Source organism: Myodes glareolus, chromosome 13 (assembly GCF_982192425.1).
Source record: "Myodes glareolus chromosome 13, mMyoGla1.1, whole genome shotgun sequence".
In the NCBI taxonomy this organism is placed as follows: Eukaryota; Metazoa; Chordata; class Mammalia; order Rodentia; family Cricetidae; genus Myodes; species Myodes glareolus.
Genome location: NC_142038.1, coordinates 25,060,716 through 25,083,059, shown reverse-complemented (window position 1 = coordinate 25,083,059; position 22,344 = coordinate 25,060,716). Strand labels below are relative to the sequence as shown.

The following is a 22,344-nucleotide window of genomic DNA, read 5'->3' as shown; positions in this document are numbered from 1 at the left end:
AAACAGGACAGAGTTTTCACAGGCTTAAGTATGAAAGTGGGGTGAAACCAGACCTTATAATTAATATGTGTGTTCATGCTATTCTCTTTCTTACCAGAGGTACCCTGCCCTTAGCTACAACCCAGGCCTGCATTGATGCCTGCAAGTGTTCCTCATTCTACAGAAACAGCATTTGTTCATGACTATTAATCACTTCTGTGTTGAGTTATTAGTGGCACAGAGGGTGTCTTGAATATTAAGTGTCTGTAATTCTCAAATCAGAGAACCACTAAAGAAAGGAAGCGATAATTTACTAATCACCCCCCAAATAAGCATACACTCTACTACGTGCTACTGATCCGATACTTCATTTTATAGTTCCAACAAATACACCATGCATTAGTAATATTTTTTGGTGCTGCTGATTGAGCCCAGGGCCTCAGAAATGTCAAACACATGCTTATCTACTGAGCTTTACCCCCTGTCTGCTAATCCCACTTTACAGAATAAGAAAGATAATAACTGTCTCCAGTATTACTCAGCCACTGTGTGTTAGCCAACATGTCTCTTCTCAAAGACCAGTTTCCAGCAAGCATCCTTTAGGCACCATGTGCAGCGGGAGAGTATCAAAACATAATGTTGTCTTTATAGGAATCAATAAGGAAAATCCTGAGTACCAAAACATAGCCTTGTCTTTATAGGTATCAAAATCCTGAATGTGTACCATTTCAGTTAATGTGCTTGACTGCCACAAACTAGGGTGCTTTGGGCCAATGCTTATTTAATCAAAACATTTTCAAAACATTTTAAAATAACAGTGCAGTACAAAACACCCTCTATCAGCATTCCCTCTTAAAACCACACCATCAGCAGGAAGAAAAATATTTCCACGTCATTTCTGGTTTTAGGTTTGTGGACCTGAAAAAGAGATTTGTTCAGCAGCCACTCTGCAGTAATTACTTTCTATACTTCATATCTTTTCTCACCCTGAAATATCAGAATAGATTTCCTATCTTCAATTCATAAGATTTTTGAGCAGTAATATAAATTCTAATTTTCATAGTGTAGAACTCTATCTCTTCCATATTATTTTGTTTCCCCTAAGCACTTGTGGCAATTTTCTGCTTATTTGTGAAGTAAATAAACCCTTAACCAAAACCAGAGGTGTTTCCTTTGATGTACACATGGTGAATGTTCCTAATGCATGTAACTCCTGATGCAGGCATGGATAATGTTCCTAATGCATGCAACTCCTGATGCAGGCATGGTTAATATTCCTAACATATGTGACTCCTGATGCAGGCATGGTGAATGTTCCTAATGCATGCAACTCCTGATGAATGCATGGTGAATGTTCCTAATGCATGCAATTCCTAATGCATGCATGGTAAATTCTCCCTTGCAAAACTCATGACTAAATCATCAGGTAGTTACTATGTCGAGTGTCCAAACCAAGTACTTCTGAGTAGCTTTTTTCTTTGAGAGCTTTCTATCTTTGTATCTAAAAATGTCAACTACTTCTTCAACTGGTGCCACTGACCACACAATGCGCAGTCTTTAGAACATGGCTGAGCTCTGGTGTGGGTCAGGAGGGAGTGTGGCAAGGCAGGTAACATGTACCCACCCGAGACACAACTTCCAGCAAGTTCCTCATCTGTCAGGTGCTCCTGAAACTTCTTCACACATTATAGATTTTAAAGCATTCTCTTACTTTTCTAAGTAATATCTTTTCCCCTGTGGAGCACTGTGAAATTGCTTGACTCAACTATTCTGACCTAATACAGAGAGCAGGAGGGCGAAGGGCACAGTTATCCAGCCACACCTCAGGATGGCACTGCACAGGCTGGAAAGTTTAGGGGGAGGGGAAACTAGGCCCATTTTTCTTCCAAAGTTACCATGTACTGCTTCTCAGAATATTCTGCAGTCGTGAGCTGCGGAGCAAGTGGGTTGTGATGCTGGGGTAACATTTTAGGTGGGGCCATCCGATACGACACTAGAGCACAGGGCGGCCAGATGGTCAGCTGAGGTGACAAAAGTACAAGCAGGCTGCTTGTAACTCCACTGTGAGGCCCTCGTGAAAGACGATATTCACATGTCCATCATCTGTGTCCTCATTACCAAGGTGTGGGCGTGATGTCTGCCCAGCAGTGTCACCTGGGCTGTGCACAACGACAGCGCTGACTTGTGCCTCATGTGCATAGAGCCCCACCACGCTCTGCGTACGGACTCTGGACTCCACACAGTCTCAGAGGGAAGGCCCTGGGGATTGAAGAAGAAAGATGCACATAGTCACACTTACCAATTCTTCATTTTCACAATCAGAATTAAGCTGGACTACTTCTTCCGTGTCTGGTTTCTTAACGATGTTTCTGCAGACCAGCCAGATGGTCAGGCTTGCAATGAACATCCCGACATCAGGCACAAACACCCTGATGCCATTGCCAGCATCAGCTCCCTTCAAGCTACAGAGGGAAGAAGATGGGAGGAAGTTATTTCACATAGGTGTGGTCAAACATCTTATTGCATACTTACGTCTCTTAGTGATGTAAAATCAGAGATGCCCACTTCTGCCTAATGGTTACCAGAAAGTTCTTCACTGACTCCCAAATCTACGGAGATACAGGCAGATCCCAAACCTTCTTGATGGTTTTAGAGCCACAAAGAACAGAGGAACTTTGGTGGTGCAATCAACCCAAATGGACCACTCCAGGCATACAAATAAACCACACTGATGTTGCATGTGTGCACTATGCCTTTGTCAGTCATCTGGATGAAGCCATTTAAAACCCGTATGTAGTAAATGGTAGAAGACAGTGTAACAAAAATATAGGTCAAAGCCAGAGGGAAAACAGGAAGAAAAAGAAAACACTCCAAGAATCTTGCAGTCCAAAATCTTGTAATTATTTTTGTGCTTAACCGAGTTTTCTTTTCCACATTGCTCCAAGAAAGGTTGATCTAGTGTGTTTAATTTTTTCTTGCAATCATTGAGAAATGATGTTCAGCTGAGGAGATTTGTGGTCAAGTCCAAGCCTGATAAGAGGCAGCTGCTTTACAAATTCCCACAATCCTCCGCTCTCTTTCTGTGCCAAAAACATTAAACTACTTGCCTTCCTTATCAGAGTTCAGTGAAATGAGATACTAGGTCATGACTTCAGAAAAAAAAAAAGATGGGTACATATGTATCAAATAACGTGGATTTGGTTTTGTAAAAATATAGACCTCCTTTTCACAAAAGTCTTGTATTTTAAGACAGCAACATTAACTGGTGTTTAATACTCTTCATGCATACATGGCCCGCATGGTCATAACTGAGATTCTGAAACAGATAGGCCTTGGTATGAGGAGAAGGGGCTTCAGGTGGAAGAGGAGGAAGAATCCGTCTGGAAGGGCCATTCAGACGCTATGACCTTGGGACATGTCCAAGGGCAATGAAAACAGGACTAGAAGGGGGCACACTGTGATGCTGGCTCAGCCAGTCAGCATATGTGTTAGCCAGAATGTGTCTAGAAAAACCCACACCACTCAGTAAAAAAACAAAACAAAACAAAACAAAACAAAAAAACTGAGGTTAAGAGTCACTGGCAAACTTGCCACGCTGTATGGCACATGACACAGACCAGGTCTTCCAGTGCAAGAAAGGATTAAGAGCAACATACTCCCATCACTACATAGGCATGTCACACACTAGACTAGGAACACATGCCGCTGTGTTCTCATCACCAAAATGTGAAGGGAGAAAGCGTGTTAGGAGAACTAACGAAATGACCAGGGATCCAATGGGTCAATGCGTTACAGGTAGAGTAGTCAAGACACTGTGTCAATGGAGCAAGTGTGATGTTCAGTGGAGTCATTGAAAATGGAATCTTCAAAGGCGGCTTAGGTCTTTGAAGACGTTTGCCAGAGGGGGCAAAACAAGAGGCAAAAGGTAGGCAGATGGATTTGCACCTTGCAGAATGGTATATGGGATTCAAGCAGTCATCCCTTGATTGGCACAGGAGACTGCCCCATGTTCCGTCGGATGCTGTGGATACCCAAATCCTTGAGTGTTCAGTCTCCTATATAAAACCATGTGGTGTTTGCATATAACATACACATGCTTACACAAATCGGTGAGATTAATGTGCATTTGTCAAGAAAACGTTAGCCTAAATCATGCATTTTCCAGGGCACTTGCCAGGGACATATTTCAACTAAGGGAGTCATTTTAGGGTTTACAGGAGACTTGATTATATATGGGATCCCAGGTCCAAGGAGAGATCCCCCAGATTGTTCTCTGGACAGAGGAGAGGGTGCCTGAATCGGCTGTGGCCCATAACCATACTGATGTATATTTTGCTTATCACCATAGATCCTTCATCTGGCGAAGGACAGCGATAAAGTCGGAGACCCACATTGGAGCACCGGACTGAGCCCCCCGAGGTCCAAATGAGGAGCAGAAGGAGGAAGAACATGAAAAACGAAATCAGTACTGCGAGGGATGCTATCACCCACTGATACAAGGAAACGGATCTAATGAGAGTTTACCAAGGCCAGTTGGACTGGGTCTGAACGAGGACATGATCTAACCAGATTCTCGGAATTTGGCCGGATTCTCTGAATGTGGCTGGCCCGAAGTCTTTCTGAAAAGCCACTGACTATGATACTGGGACCTGTTTCCTCTGCATATTCTGGATTTTGGGGATCCAGTCTGTTTGGATATTCACCTTCCTGGACCTGGAGGGAGGGGGAGGAACTTGAACTTCCCACAGGGCAGGAAACCCTGACTTCCCTAAGGGACGAAGAGGGAGGAGGAGAGGGAGTGGGGGGAGTGGGAGGGTGTTGGGAAGAGGGCGGAAATGGAAACTTTTATAATTTAATAAAATTTACTTTCAAAAAAAAAAGAAAATATCTATTTAGTTCATCATCTTAAATAGCAAAAAGTATTTCCTTTCCAGTCATTTTGGAATCACAGTGATCTCATTTCTTCATAGAGAATGATGCCTCTGAAAAGCGGTAGAGCAGATTAAATTATGGCATGTTCAGAAAATGCCCTAACAAACCATCAGTGAATGCAAATGTGTGTGAGGCCAAGGTCTACATCTAGGAAGCTGAATATGCCTCACAAATCAAAACGCGTTTAGGCATCCATGACAAAGGGGCTAGATGGAATGACAAGGGAGTCTTCTAAGACCTTAAGCCTGTTGAGCCTGTGCTGAATAGAGAAGGCTGTCTTCAGGCTGTGTGTGGTGGTGCACGCCTCCAATCCAAACACTCTGGAGGCAGAGACAGAGGGATCTCTGTGAATTCATGGCCAGGTTGATCTATATCGTGATATGTAGGGCTGTTAGAAGTGCAGAGTGAGACCCTCATCTGAGGTTTTTTTTTTTTTTTTTTAAGGCATGCCTTTAACGTGCTGTTTTTTCAACTGCTGAAAATTCCCTGTGTAGACCACATCTGGAAGACATTAAGTCGGTTACTTTGACTTGGAAGGTTAACAGCCAACTTATAGCCTCCTGCCCATGATGGCATTTGGTCAGATTCCACTCTCCAGTCCACAGCCAGAGAAAGACAAGATGAGTCGTGCTCACAAGTTTCACTTTCCCTACCTCAGGGAAATGACTTTTTAAGGTCTTCCCTACTCTAAAACGTCCTTTTGACTATGAAAAGTCAAGACAAAGAAGAAAGGAAATGTAGGCGGGAGCAGGACAGACAAAAGAGAGGTGACATTTCAGCATCCACATAAGGGCAATCACGCCCAGGGTTCTACCTCCAACATAGAAAAAAAAAAAACCCGCAGAGACCAATTCTGTTCCACACAGCTCTTCTCGGGGGAGCAAATCCTCTGGTGCAGAGTTAGCAGAAAGGTCAACTACAAGCGAATTGTGGTAACAGAATTAAAACACCACATGGCCATCCATTAAACAAATGAGAGCTATCAAAAATGCTTTCATGGAGTTTTCTGGTGGTTTCTGAAGCTCACACACTACGAATTGTCTGTCTCCTGTTGTTTACCTTAAGTAGGACTCTGTATGAAATGTGCCACCACTGAGTGGCTTTCAGTGACATTAAAAGCAATGAAATGAATGCAGATATAATTACAAAAACTTACAAACCTGATTCCTGCTCCTACTCACACACGTGCACACACACATGCACGTACGCAAACACACACACACACACACACACACACACACACACACATACACATTCTGTTTTTTAATTTAATATTCATCTCCCCAGAGATAGCTATGTCACATGTAGCGGAATAATGCATTTGATGTGAATGGGAAAAGTCTTAAACTGGATTTACAGTTTCTTTAAGTATTCAAGTCAAGGGCTTCTATAATTAATGATTCACTTTTAAAAAGCAAGGATTGCTTTGTTTATGTGAACCTGAAACTAAGTCCTTTTCTCCTATTGAGAAAACAGTCAAGCTCGGGGCTCTAATTATCACAGGGGATCGTTTGTGCTCCACTCCCACCCCCCAGTTAGTTCCTGGGTTTGTATACTATAAAGCTACAATGCTGCTTAAGTATTTCAATCCTCTTAGCTTGCTGTCACAGTTCCACTGGAAAGACATGCTATTCTCACATCAGTGTGTGGATGGGTTGTCACGTGTCATTTAGGAAGAGTCTGTTTAAAGGAGCCCATTCCTTTGCCTGCATCAAGAGAGTCGCAGCAGTGGGGCGGCAGATGCAGCGCTTGCTCAGGACACTGCCACGTGCTAGTCCTTGTGTGTGCTGCTCTCCTGGAGTGTGCTGCAGCTACCCAACACCAGCACTTGTCCTCTCAATGGCCCCTGAGAACATGGTCCTAGACCATTGCCGGCTTCACATGAGCCCTCTGGGGGCAGCAAGCACAGCATGGGGACCGGCAAACGCTGCAAAGCAAGTATGTTTCTGTGTGGGACCAGCGGTTGCACATTTACCAGCACACTACTGCCACTGGCAAACTCAAACAGAGGAAAGAAAGAAGACAGAGTCCAGAAACAGTAAGAGTGTCACTCACTCCCTTTGCCCGGTGCCTCAGGTGGTAAGATCCTGAACCATCACCTAGGCCCAGCATCATCAAGCCCAGAGTCCTCTCTAGCCCGCTAGGCCCTACCCCAGCACTCCCTCTGTACCTGTATCCTCCATCTAACCTTGCAGCCTCTCTGAACTCCCTCATCCCTGAGGCTCTTTGACGTCTTTGGTCAGTGACTACATGGTCTAACTGGTGAAGATGCTGGGACCATTGGAGGGAGGCTCATAAGGGCAATGCTGATGGTAACCAGAAGTATCAGGTTTAGGGTTGGAGAGATGGTGCAGCATTAAGAGCACTGGCTGCTCTTGCCAAGGATGTGGGTTGATTCCCAAAAGGTGGCTCACAACCTCCTGCAACTCCAGTTCCAGGGGATCTGCTTCATTTTTTTAGTCTCTGTGCATACCAGGCATGCACAGGTGCACAGATGTACATGCAGGCCAAACATCCATACACAGAAAACAAAATACTGAAGGAGAAATGAAAAATAAGAGATCTCAATTGCTCAACCACACTAGTAATGAACACACTGTCATCACAGATATCCCACTTTTCATGGACTAGTGCACTGACTATCTTTGGAAAGATCAAATTAATTTTGTTGAGATACACAGTGGGGGACAGTAGCGGAGGAAGACATTTATTCTCCTCAGAAGCTCTGGCCAGAACAGCGAAGAGTCTTTGTGTGTGACTTGAGCATAACAATGAATAAAGCACTCAGCATGAGCTCTGGAATATAAGACCTCAAACCGAACCCAACTCCTGCTGAATTAAGTCAACAAACGTGTGTGAATGTCTGCCACATCACAAGAATTTTGGCAGACCCGGCACTGACAACGTGGAGGAAGACATTTACTTTTTCCAAGCAATAGAGACCGAGAGGGAGAGAAATGCTTAAGAGGTACAGGAAGTGTGTGCATATGTGTGCATGTGTGTGTGCGTGCGTGTGTGTGTTTGTGTGTGTAGTGTAGCGTTTGCGCAGGTAGTCAGAGGCACATCAAATGTTTCCTATACCATACTGCACCTTCTTTCTTTGAGTCAGGGTCTCTCTTTTAGTCTAGAGCTGGCTATTTAGCTCCACTTCCTTGTAAACAAGTCCTCTGGATCCACCCATCTCCACCCTGTCCACCAGGCCACCAGCACTGGGGTGACAGATGTGTACTGCTGTTCCCAGCTTCCATGAGGTTGCTGGAGACCCAAATTCAGGTCCTTATAATTACATGTTTTTGAAAACATTGAAACTCAATGTGTCGTAACATATCAAGACACAGAGTGTACTTCTTGGAGTAGTCATAGAAAAAAAAAAGTTTGAAAGCCATTCTCTGGGGAAACTCCTATAGGGTGGGAGGCTCTGGAGGGGAGAGACAGATTAAGATAGCACAATTTCTATGTTCATATTTTTAAGAACTAGATGTATTTCATAAGACATACTTCTCAGACCTCCAAAGGGACATGTTATGGGTATGACATGGGGAGAGTATCCACATGAAACAGTCTCCCCTAAGTCAGCCAGGCGAGTTTGAGTAGGGTCAGATTTGCCATCAAAAATAAGGACAAATCTAGTTTTCGTTTGAATTTGCTGGTGAAGGGTATCAAAATCTGTGCCTAAGTTAATTATAACTAGTGAATAATAAACTGTTAAAATATAATTAACACTGCTGCTAAAGGAATAAAACAGTAGCCTATGACCAAAATACTCACTGAAGTTTTAATTATTAGAGGTAAGAAAAGGGCGGCACTAGAGACTGTAGAACTCATTGTGTCATTAGGTAACATGCAGTTTGATTATTTGTTTCACACTGCTAAAAATTGGCAGTTAGCATTCACATGTTACTCAGAATCTACAGATAAGCTCTTATTATAAAGATGTCCCTTAAAAGGGAATTGATCCTTGAGGGTTAAAAATCTAATGCAATTTGATGAATAGATTTTACTTATATCTCGGAACTTGGACATTTAAAATATGTTCATGTAACGGTTGACACTTTTTCTAATACAACTGTCACTTTCACTCATGTAGGCGAACCACATCAGACGCCATGATTCATTTGTTACATACATCTTCTCTAGATTCCCATTACCATGAAAAATTGATAATTGTCCTGCTTATACGAGCAAACACTTTAGGGAAGTTTGCAAATTCATGGAATATTAATCATATTACTGATATCCTTTACAATTCACAGGGTCAAGCTATTTGTGAAAGGACATGATCAAATAATTAAATGACAAATTTCAAAAATAAAAGCTCCATATATACTCATTTAAACCACATACTATACTACAGTAGCCCTGATTACATTATATTTTTTTTTCACTTTGAGGGATAGTGCTTCTGAATTTATTTATTTATTTATTTATATTTTCTGCTGCTCCAGAGCAAGCATTTTTGCCCAAAGGAGACACAGCCAAAAGTTTATGTTAGATGAAAAGGCCTAGATAAACTAGTCAATGAAAAGTCCCAGGAGTTCTTCTAAGTCAGGATGAGGATATGTTTGTCTGCATGAAATGAACAAAGTCCCAGATGTCTCCCGCCATGATGCGCCTGACCAGGACAGCATCCCAGGAACCACTGGACAAATGGAGTGTCTGAAGCCTGATGACAAACGCAGCAAGAAAAGATGTCCCAAGAGGAAGAATTAGCTGATGACTTAGGGAGACACCAAGATTTTAACTCATTAAAGCCACGACCTTGGGGAAAGGATAAGTATACTATGCTACTGTCCTGAAAAACAATGCTGCTAAGTTTACTGACTATATTACATATTAATTCGCAGTCGGTCAATGCAGAATCCAAATGATTTTTTGCTGGGGGTCAGGGTGGAGGGGAAAAGGCACATCTGTGATATGACACAGTAGGATGTTGTTTGGCCATGCTAAGGATTGTTTACATTTTTGGAACCAGTTGCCTGAACAAAGGATGATACCAAATACTGGTCACTTGAATGGAGGATAGTTTGGTTGGAGTAATCTATCTCATCAACCCAAATGTCATGATACAGATTTTAGCATAAGTGTTCTTTAGCATTAAGTACTCTTTAGAAAGCTCTTGTAGTGGAAACTATAGTTGCATGAAGATGAAGAAAGGAATATCTGATGTATTACTTACTAAAGTCTATCCCACGGAAGCCTTTATAACCCACAAGAAGGACAGTATAGGTAGCATTCCCTACCCCCCAAAAAGGTCAACCCCAAGGCAATTGTTTACTAGAGAGGAGAGGATGATTAGAAATGGAATTATAATAAGGATGGTTATAATTATACTTAAAGCATAAGCAATGTGATTTTAAAAATACTGTTAACAGAACTATTGGGAGAAGCCCTATGAATATGGACATAGATGGCCTCTATTTCATCCTGTTATTTGTGTATAATGCATATGAGCAACTCCTACGCCATATAAATTTCTGTCTCAAATCTCAGGAATAGACAGGTGTCCTCTGATACAAAAGGATTGTGGTTTTTTTTTTACTACCATGTACCAAATGAAACCAGAAGTTATTTTATAAATCATTGATAATAGATAACATAATTCTAATGGTTGCTACACCAATGGCTTTTGTTTCCACAGTCCCAGGAGTGATTATTAGACTACAAAGAGAGATTTCAAAAATGGCCTGTTTGATTAGTAAAATTAGTAATAGTGTCAATAAAAATATTAGCAGAAGTAAATCACGGGATGGAGGAATGAATTGAGGACCACAGTTTTAGAAAATAGAGCTACTATAGATTATTTGTTCCTCAAGCATAGTCTTGGACGTCAACAATTTCTTGGCATGTGTTGCTTCAGCGTGACAGATCTATCTCACACTACTGATGGTCAAAGTGACAATCTGCATAAACTAAGAAACAAAATGTCTCAAGTGAACTTTGAATGACCATTGTGGTTAAGATGGCTTTCCCTTCCCTTGGTCCTCTCCTAGCATTCTGTTATGCTTGCATGTGATAGTTAGACTAGCCATGCAAGCAATTCATTCACCCTTGGCTTCTATTAGAGCCACGATTTTCTCTTTAAAAAACAAGAAGAGGGCAGCTGTAGGAGACAAGGAGGCCTTTGTGACTGCAGACAGGTACTCAAGGAACCTAGAACAGAATGTTAAGCACAAAGCCTTGTCCCTTCAAGAGAAGGAACAAAGAGCCTGTTTTCCACGCAGAAGGCTGGAGCAGATGTGCTGTCTCGCATGGCAACTGTCCTGCAAGCTGTGAAGCTGAGATTTTCTAGCACCGCACCATCCTCCAGACCCTTCTCATAAACTTGTTTTTCTCAGTCACTCTACAGGACCTATCTTTATGGAAAGTGTCACATGTACTTTACAAAGAGTTTCAGTGTAATTGCGTCTGACCTGTATTTAGCTTACTTTGCTCCACATGGAGATTTGGGTATGCTTTGTTGTGCATGTGGAGCTGTGATGTGGATTTCCCCTCTGTGTGCTGTGAATATGTTTTATTACCACCGGTAAATAAAGAACCTGCTTTGGGCCTATGACAGTGCAGAATAGAACAAGGCAGGAATTCCAATCAGAGATAGAGGAGAAAAGAAGGCAGAGTAAGAGATACGCCATGTAGTTGCCAGAAAAGACAGACGCTGGAACCTTAATGGTAAACCATGAGTCTTTTGGCGATACATAGAATAATAGAAATGGGTTAATTTAAGATGTAAGAGTCAGTTCATAAGAAGCCTGAGAGAATAGTCCAAACAGTGTTGTAATTAATACAGTTTCTGTGTGATTATTTCGGATCTGGGCAGGTGGGAACCAATGAGCAGTTTCTAACTATGGGGCTGAGTTAAGTTAATCATCACAAGAATAGTTTTCACCAGATTGTTCTGTGTTTAAATGTGCATAAAAGGGCAAGGCAGTGGTGGCACACACCTTTAATTCCAGAACTCGGGAGGCAGAGGCAGACAGATCTCTGTGAGTTCGAGACCAGCCTGGTCTACAAGAGCTAATTCCAGCACAGGTTCCAAAGCTACACAGAAAAACCCTGTCTCGAAAAACAAATATATATATTGCCTAAAAGAACCACTCCAGTTTAGACTCCCGAAGTTTAAAGCAACATTGGCTTCTGAGTTGCTTTGGGTCAAAGAGATCTCCCTGTGACAAACACATACTTTCAGGAAACATTGTTATTTCCAGGGAATATGCAGATCTTTCTGAGCCCCCAAAAAAGTCTCAAAACACTGGTCTGAGAAGGAACATAAAGGCCAAAGTCTCTGCTCACAAAAGAACAGAGCAAAACAACAAAGCCACCAAAGCCAAACTCTGATGAGCGGCTTTGGAGTGATGGAGAAGGTCACACAGAAAGGGTAAGAAGGAAGAGGAAGAAAAGCCAAACCTGAGACAAGGTGGAAATGAACAGTGAACCAACAGTCATAGCCCAAACCTAACAAGGCCTCGGTGCTAATGCAAGGTTTTAGAAAGGTTGCGGCTGTGATGTGAACCTGTTGAAATCAACACTGAAGTTTTAGAAAGTATAGGAACAGCTTTATGGCCACCGTTGAGAAGTCACTAGTCAAAAGGAAATAAAGCCCAGAGGCCCATGAGCCTTCCCCAACATCTCCACAGAAGCTGCTGCTGGCTCTCTCTCTCCGGGGATTTCCCTACTCACAGAGTTTATGCCAAGGATAAAATTAACAGTGCTGGATGGGGTGGGAACTGCGGCTTTTGTGAATCATTGTACTTGGAATTCGGGGAAATGGTTTTAGCAGTTCAAGGTCAATGGCAAAAGGACTGAATTATGGGTTTGCGGCTAAAGTATTGGGAGAATTTCTGCTAAACAAAGATTTGTTATTTTCACAAACTGGTAAAAGATAAGCACTCCTAGAGTGAGCCAAGGCTGTTGCAGTTCATATGCCTTCATCCTTGAACCCCAATATGTGAGATTATCTACTCCAGCTGGGTCACATTTCCCAGCCACATTCATCCTCACACGGGTCAAGTCATGCCCATCTTGTGACTTGCTCTTGCAGGCCCTGTCTATCCGTATCTTTCCTAGTGAAAATAGAAACCTTCCCAGTGCACCAGACGAAAACCACTTCCTGAGTTCTGTCCCTTGATTCCAGCCCAGTTCTGCTTTGTCTTCATGGTACTTAGTGATTCAGTTCAATGCTGGGTACCCTGCCCTGTAGTCTTACATGCACCTAATAGCACAGTGAGTTTCTAGGGATGCTCTAAGAGAAAGGATCTGAACTACTACTTCTGCATGGTCGTTTCATCCCTCAGATACCTCAGATGGCTTTTGTTGGCTCAGAAACATGTGCCCTTGAGGTGTTTGTGGGCCATGGGCTACAAGCTCCTTCTGGCTTGATGGACGGGTCAAGTCAGTGACTTTGTGATCCCACTCAGCGACTGTATCAGAGGTGGCAGGAGACACTTCTGCTCGGTGTCATTCAGGGTCAGGCAGGGCAGCAAAGGGGCACAGGTGTGGGACTGATTGTGACCACGCCTACCTCAAGCGGAGGAAGAAGAGATCTCAGCACTCTGCACTGGGAATGAGTAGACTCGGCTGCCCTGTAAACTTCTTCCCTAACTTCCAGGTAACAAACAGAATTGGTTTTGCTGTGTGTACTCCCCTCCAAAGCAAATGACTGTGAAAACATGCCCACATCCCTCCCAGTTAAAAGGCAATAACCACTATGACTTTGTGTCCCAGGAACAGTGGATGAGTCAGAGAAGTATTAACACTGCCTAACAACATTTTTCCTCAAGAAGTTAAACACCTGTTTTTTGTTGTTGTTGTTGTTGTTTTTTGTTTTTAATTTTTTTTTTTGGTTTATCAAGACAGGGTTTCTCTGTGGCTTTGGAGCCTGTCCTGGAACTAGCTTTTGTAGACCAGGCTGACCTCGAACTCACAGAGATCCACCTGCCTCAGCCTCTCAAGTGCTGGGATTAAAGGTGTGTACCACCACCGTCTGGCTTAAACACCTGTTTTATGAAAGTGATAGTGAGCATCCAGAAGCCTGGGGCAAAGCCTGAGCTCTCAACTTCACATCTCCAAAGACCAAGGTTTCTTCAGTCTCCTTGAATTGTGGTCTGTGTCCATTAGTGTTCTGATGCAAAAATGTGAGTAAATTCACTCTCATTATCTTCTACCCCATATGGATCTGATTAACTTTGTGGAGTTCTAAGTAAATAAACTTAACTGGTCAGAACAGAGTGCAGAGGATTTCAAAACCAAATATTTCTCATGGTGGCCCAGTGAAAACAATCTTTTCTCCCTTTATAGCAAGTAGATCATATGTTGCGTCTGGTACAAGCCCTTTGCAGCCGTGTGAGGCTCGGCTGTATCTTAATTCAATGCTTGAACCTTCCCTGTACCACTTGTGTGTGCGCCTTTATTGGTCTTCTCCATCTGCTCTGTATGCTGTTCTCGCAGGCCTCTCACTGCTCACACAGCAGAGAGGGGATGCTTGCATCTGGCCTAGGGCTCTACCATGCTGTGTGTATATCCTGAGATGGGAGCAGGCTACAGTCGGGCTCTGTTCTGTTCCTCTGCAATACAGCTGAGCATCATCAGTCTGAAAAATCCCAAGTCCAAAATGTCCAGGCTTCTATAACTTTTTGAGTCAACAGAGTTCAAAGTAGAAAAAGTGAAAGTTGACTTCATGCATGAAATTATTAAAATAAAAATCCTACAAAGATTTCTTTTTCTGGTGTAGATGATGTTCCCTGAGATTGATCCAACTCTACACATACTTCTGAGTATTAAAAAAATCATAAAAGTCTAGTTTACAGGTTGTTTTATATATCCTTTGTATCATGATATTGCACAAAGTACTTATGGAGGAGGCAACAACTTTACTTAAGAGAAATATATATATATAGTAAAACCAGTTTTGATAAAAATCACACACACACACACACACACACACACACACAAGATGTTTCTGAAAGGCTTCAAGAATGAGCTAATACAAGGAAGATGCTACAATATGGCATGAAGGCTGAGTGCTCTCGGCAGAAACTGGGACTAGAAAGGATAGAGCGGGAGCAGAAAATGCTAAGCGGAGGAGAATTTTCTGGATCAATGGTGCTGAAGGCCTTGACTTTTAGGCTAGATGAAAAAGCAGAGGAAACCCTAAAAGATTGAAGCACCAAGTGAATGTATGTGTTGACGCAAGCCAACCAGGTTAAGAACCTAGGACCCCGGAAGGATGGAAGGATTTAAAAAAAGCCTTCTCCTCAGAGGTAAAGCTCAGAAGGAAATGGCAAAGCCTTCCCTTCTGGTCCATACGTGGTTGTTGACAGCATATGCTAAAATATCTACCATAGCTTTCTTCCTCCTGGATGTGTACAGCCTGAAGACCGCTCCCCTACAGAGACTGCATGCCTACTGAGATTAGCTTAACCAGTCCCCATGTCCAGCTGCATGCCATAAGCCCTTTGTTTACTGGTGGGTTAGCAATAATGCTGTCTCTGTGATTCAGTTGTGAGCAACAACCACTCCCTAATCCCCAATACTGTTCACTCATTATAATAAACAGGCTGAGCTGGGTGGTGGGAGCCAAGGCTTTCTGCCTGTTTCAGTCTTTTCTTCATTCCCTCACTGCCCAAATCAGGTCTGTCCCTGGAGCCATGCTTGACTCTGTAAATGGTGGGTGGGAGGTATGCCAACCCCACCCTCTGGGAGTCCTAACAGTAGCTGAGGTGGGCACAGAGAAGACAGCAAGGAAACAGCATTTAGTAGCCACAGAAGGTCTTTACGTGTCCTCTACTCACTACCTGTGGCAGGAAGCCACAATCAGGTCCGATGATGTAATTGTTTGCTAAGTAGTTTGTGTACATTTAGGAAGGCTTGCATGAAAACCTGAATATATGTCTGAGGGTGGAGCATTTCCCATGATCTTAAGGGAAAACTGGCAGTTCCTATTAAATCTGCTTCATAGAGGCTGCCATTTTATCTGAGTCAAATGCCTATCCCTAGCTAAGGTGTGTCTCTGATAGAGGCAAAGAAATACTACCTTAGGTTAATGAGAGCTATGAAAGATCTGACTTCAGAATATGCACAGGACACAGACCAATACAAACACGAACTCCGAGCTTCTAGATAGCACCTATCAAGACAGTTCTCTCAAACACTGACCTTCCTAGACCCCACGCCTCCATTCTATCCTGCATGGAACAGACGGCTTGCCATCTCAGGCTTTCCACGCTGCATGTGCAAACACCCAGACTTGAACTCCCTAAGGGAGATGTTCTACAGCTTGTCTGTTCGCACCGCTAGTGAAACCGAAACCACCACGAGAATATCTCCAGCCCAGATCATGGTGCCAGTGTAAACACCCAGAATCCTGCTTTGGTTCTGACCACAGCCATTTATGGCCCCCAGGACCCTGAGCTACAAGGACCCAATCTGATAAAGACAGAGCTCACAAACCAGGAGATACTTTCTTCCAGTCATGTTTTCAAAGAGAAGTTTTAATTAAGGATAACATTTTTTTTTCTTCTAAAGAGAAACAGATCATTTTACCAGACACCTATTAAGTGATACCCTGCTGGGGTGAGTGAAGGTTGAGTATTTCACAAGCTGGAAACTAAAGTTCTAGGTAGAACCCAACAGTTCAAAGATGTAAATCACCTACACTGATTTCACACACACACGTACACACAATCACAAACACACACACACACACAAACACACACACTCTACTCACACCACACCCCTCCCCACACACTCAGAGATGGACACATACACAGAAAACAGAGCAGAATATCCTTTTTCCCTCCCCTCCTCCCTCTCCCTCCCTTCTCTTCCTCCTCCTCCCCCCTTTCTCTTTCTCTCTCTCTCTCTCTCTCTCTCTCTCTCTCTCTCTCTCTCTCTCTCTCAAATATTTCTTAAACAGAGCCTCTTACTAAATCCAAAGCTCAGTGCTTCAGCTGATGCTGGATGGTCGAGCGCTCATGGTTTGCTTGCTCCACCTCATCCCCCACCCACTCACCATACTGCACCTGCCTGCTGGGGCTCTTTATAGGTCCCCACACTTGTAGAGAAGTATTCTTACCCACTGAACCATCTGCCTACCACACTCTAGCCCATGCCCTAGCCCCCTACTCTAGTCCTTACCCTAGCTCCTTACTTTGACAACCTTTCTAGTTTTAATACAGGCTACTAAACTTTTCAGGAATGTTTATATACTCACTGTGTGAAAGAATGTAGAGGCCCTTATTCCAGAAGGCCTACATTTATTGTAATGAACTCACAAATAAAAACAGCATGAAGTTAGGTTAAGACAGTTACTCCAGCAAACACTTTCTTTTCATCAAGGGGATTTTCATTTTTACTGAAAGACAGCCAACAGGATGAATTGTGTAAGGAAAAGGGCTGGACCACATGCTTCTGTGTGAAAATTATTGTTGGCTTATAAAACGTGCTGCCAAACTCCAGTTGAGACCACTCCTTATTTTGTAGACATGATTAAAGCACTGAGGTGATTTGAGGTTCATGTATTTTTTTTTCTTTTCTGGAGGCTCCTCAGAGAGGCGAGATGAAGAAATACCCACCTTGATACAAAGAATCTTTCATTTTATACATTAAAGTTCACAGATGTATGACCTCAGTTTGAAATTTCAGAAAGTAAGCCATGTGGAAAGTACAAATCTTTATTTTTCCTCAGTGGTTTTCTCTCGAATCCTGCGTCTGCACAGAACAACATGCCATGAAACCAGCCTTAAGGCCTGAATTTTCATTACTTCTAAATATTGTGCACAACATCAGCTGAAGAGATGATGATGGCAAATTCCATCACCCAGTTATTAAGTTGTGAATGTAGAGAATAAAAACTTTTAAATTTGGCCTTAAATTCGCAAAGGACTTACTTGTTCTCCAAAGGCAAAGCTGATAGTATCTAAAATATTTTGAGAAGGGAAAATTCTATGAAATTAGGGTCTGTGTCACTGACCTTAATAGTTATTTAAAATGTCGCTTGTTTATCAAGCATCTCTTTGATGTTCCTTCTTTCCCTATCCTGTGGCTAGAACCAAAGACTGCAAAGTGACAATGGGCCTTTTTTTCCAGGAAGCTCAGAATAATGCAAGACCCAAAGTCAAGGTAGGACTATATGGTACACACATCACTATAAACAGGATCATCATTTGATCCTAAAGGCAGACAGGCAGTGTTGGAAAACCAGGAGGGAAACATTTAAGAGAGTTCTGAGATGAAGTGGGTGGGCATGCATGGCTGGGGTGTCCTAGAGAGAATCACAAGAATGAGAGCATCGGTTAGCTTTCTACAAGATACAGGGGACAGGCTACCTAATGGAGAAGGTATGCTTAGTACTGGAGCATCAACATCCAGACCTGAGCATCCCTGTTGGCTTGTCTTCTGTCAAGTGCCTAGTGGTCCAAGGCAACATCATGGCAGACAGTGATGACAGCAACATGTGCAGCTGAAGGACCACATGGGAGAAGTCCTTCAGAAAGCCAGAGGGGCACACAGGGATAGACTCTGGCCATATTATAATTTTCTGTCTCCAGAATTACCCTGGGCCTTCTAGAAGGCAGTGACTCTTATTACCTACTAATTAGCCAACCTGGAGACCAGGCCTCCAATACATGGACCTTTGGGAGACCCTCAAACTGGACCTGAAGCACACTGTAAGGTGACAGGACTGGTGCTGGAGTGGCCTTCCTGGGCTGTGCTACAGTAACATGAGAAACTTATTTATTCCCTGTAGATCTCTTGGTTCATCAGGGCGGTGGAATACAAGGTGTTCCACCAAGAAGCAGGTAGAGATCGCCTCTTATTGTGATAGTTGAGCCAACTTGGTAGCTGGAGGAAAGAGGCTTAGAAACAGAGCCGTGTTGATGTAGGGTCAGGGAAATGAAGTGATTTTGCACAGAGACACGAGGAATGAGGGACACATCTTCCCTCCATAACCAGGGTGGCCTGCTACAGGCACAGGTGGTCTCACCATCCAGCGAGGTGCTGTGAGGTAAAGGTGAGAAAATGCTAGATCCTTTCCTGTCCTGTTGTAGCCCACTGTGGTAGTTTGAATGTAACTGGCCCCCATAAACCCATAATCCCACAGGGAGTGGTACTACTAGGAGGTGTGGCTTTGTTGGAGGAAGTGTGTCTCTGCAGTCTCCCCAGAGATGGAACCAAGCTGTTGAATTATGCCTACCTACATTGTGAACAATTGTGGCAGAACATGTGTTCATTGTAGCTAACTATTTTTGGCGTATTATTTTACATTTCAAATTGGTCTTTGGAGTGACAAAGTGTTTCATTCCGCAATCAGAAGAAAGCAACAGAAAAAACATATACAATTATGTTGGCAATGATGTCATCTGTGTCTAGGAGCAATAACCACATTCACTGAGAATAAAGTCTTGACTTTTTAAGTGAAAATGGGCAAGAGATCAGTAAAAGCCTGTTATTTTTAAACAGGCAGCAGTCAGCTTGACCTGAAAGCAGGAACCTGTCATTCTGTGGGCAGGCGGCTGGGCTCCAGGCTATTAACTGATGAATCTTTTTCTCAGATAAAAACTGCAGCTCGCTTTGGAAGGAGCAAACACATTTAGACCCTCTTCTGATCTGACTGTGGTGCCTTTGGCTAGCATTCTATCACCTTTTGACTTTTTATCCCAAATGCTACCTTTGCCGTGTGAGGTACAGTGGTAGACGCCTTTTACGGGTAGAAGCATTTACAGTCCACTGCACAGTTCTCCAAGCACACTGGATCTTCCTGAAACACAAGCGTTGCTGCCACTGACACTTGACACGGACGCACACTGGCCTGCAGAGCGACAGGGTCTGCATCACACTGTGTGCAAAGGAGAGCCAAACCTTTGCCACTGAGAATTTGGGCCATCCTCGTTTATAACTCTTACTTAGAACAGGGAGAGTGCCACTTGCTTTACACTGTCACGCTTGTCCAGCATAACTGTGACTAGATTTGCAGATAGCTTTAAGTTACCAATCTTTATAATCACAAACTATGAAAATCAGTACAGAAAAGCAAGGTTTCTGGTTAAAGCCCAAAGTTAGGCAGCGTGGCGGATTCCCAGTCTCTTAAAAGGACGGCAAAACAGAGAGGTTTTCTTAGCCGCTATCTCTAGACTTGAGCTGAGGGCTGGAGAGCACAGCTGCAGGCTACTTAGTCCTGCTTCTCAGATTTGGGGCGGTGAGCATGGCTCCCAGAGCTAGAAGTGAATGTACCTCTGCCATGTTGAAAAGTCGAGCAAGGCAGAGTCAACAGCCAAAGCCACCGTGCCGGTCCTAAGCATGCCCACTTAGCCTTTTAAAATTCTCCTGGTCAAAAAATGATTACAGATACACAAGAATAACAGATTCAGACAAAAACAAACCTCTAAATAAGTCACAGTGTGTTTAAAACATCTGTGTAGGCTTGAGAAAGAGAGGAAAGGGATAGAGACAGTCATAGATCAAAGGAGTAATTTAAAGATAATAAAATGAGGTCCTTAAAGAAAAAAAAAGTAATAAAAATTACTATAATCCATGTAAAGATGGAAAATACACAGAGAATCTAGATTATGTGCACTATTGCATTTTCTTTATTTTTGACTGTTAATAAGCTAATTGCTAACAGATATTTGATTATGGGGGCTATTAAGTTTTATAATATATATACATATATGTATATATATTATCTTGACCTCAAAATTTAAATCTGAGACTATGTTGCTTTAGAGAAGCAGTTCTGCTTTTATTTCCACAGAAAATGAGAAGTTGTAGATTCCTTCCATGTTAAAATGGTTTGATCAAGTAAAACACCCTGAAAAGTCTCTGATGGGAGTGATGGCCCAGGTGGTCCAACATCCATAACAGCTTCAAGGCAACTGTCTGAGACAATGTAGCTTCACAGACTACTACCTACAGTCAAGTATTTAACCATAATTCTAAGTTTACTCAGGATCCCCATAAGATTATCAGCACCTCCAGTCAGCAGGAAGTAGTATAGAAAACTATGTCCATATTCCCAAAATATTGTTTGTGAATGTTTGTTTTCATTTAAAGGGGGTTGTTTATAAATGATTAATGGTCATAGTCAATTTGTTTCTAAAGAAAAAAGGGGGATATGATATAGAAATGTACTTTAATCCAAAAAATCTACTGTTAATCTCACAATACACTGATATGGATTTTGGTTTATTGATACAAATTTAAGGTCAATTTTGCTACACTATACTTTATTTTTATTTTTGTTTAAGGTTTTATGTTTATGCAGCTAATTAAAAAATATAATGTGTAGTTAGGAAATACAAATTAATAGTCATATATTATAATAAAACTTATAGTCATGTTAGTTAGGTTTTATAGATATGCAGATATACTTCAGATGGATAGGCAATCTTCAAACCCTTCAAAGACCTGTAGAATATGGCATTAAAGTTTTTAAAAATTTTGACTTTTCTTGACAATGAGACACATCTGCTCCTGGCAGCATCAATTACTTCAAGGCCAGAAAAGGCATTGAAGAGGCTCCTTAGGGCATTTGCTTTCAATGTGCCAAGGCTAGCCACTTGGGCAATAAATTGCTCTTTCCTGGACTGATTGGCAATATGCTGTATAAACTGATCATGCAGGACCAATACAAAAGTGACTGCTGAATTTGCAAACACAAGATGGGACAGTTCTTCAGGGTTCCTGTTTCATAGAAGAGTCTGTTGAACATTCTTCAGAACACAGAAGAAAGTGACTGACAAACTACCAATAAAAATGGGATAGTTTCAAATTTCCTACTTCATTGAGAAATCTGCCAGATACTCTAGGCTTATAGGCTGAATATGGATGTCCCAGCATTACAAGAGAACTTTGGGTAACTGTCTAGGTAGCCAGCTATCTGTCCGTTCTAGAGTTTTGGAAGTTACTTACAATGTACTTTCTGGTTTCTTTGGTAATATTATATCCTTATAATGTCTTTGATGGAGTTGAAGACTATATAGTCATACTTTTCTTTAGTTATGATAAATTGTAAATTAGATATGAAACTTTAGACTCACAATGATAAAATAGATTACAGAATATTTTCTTTAATTTTGCCAAATACAAAAGGAGTAAATACTATAACTATAATTCTTACTTGATAACCATTTTGTTATAAGTAATTTTACCATGTCAAAGTTAAAACCTTTCTTTTTAACTAGACAGACAAGAGGAGATAATGTGGGATTCCCCTCTGTATGCTGTGAATATGTTTTATTACCAATGGTTAATAAAGAAGCTGCTTTGGCCCTTCTTTATAAATAAATGGCAGGGCAGAATATTTATAATCATTAAAGCCAAACTGAATACAGGGAGAAAGAAGATGAAATTGGAGACACAAGCAGCTCCAGTGAAGCAATATGTGAGGTAACAAGCCACAAGCCTCTTGGTAAAATGTAAAATAATAGTAATAGATTAATT

General features: G+C 42.2%; 1 protein-coding gene across 7 annotated transcripts in view; it reads right to left on the bottom strand.

Moving 5' to 3' along the window:
* Window positions 1–22,344, bottom strand: part of Piezo2 (piezo type mechanosensitive ion channel component 2) — a 373,285-nt gene that overhangs the window by 150,504 nt on the left and 200,437 nt on the right. For all 7 annotated transcript variants that reach the window (XM_087896005.1, XM_087895998.1, XM_087896002.1 and 4 more), the window contains one exon: window positions 2,279–2,441. In XM_087896005.1, the coding sequence (XP_087752131.1) occupies window positions 2,279–2,441 (163 nt within the window). The remainder of the gene's footprint in view (window positions 1–2,278; window positions 2,442–22,344) is intronic.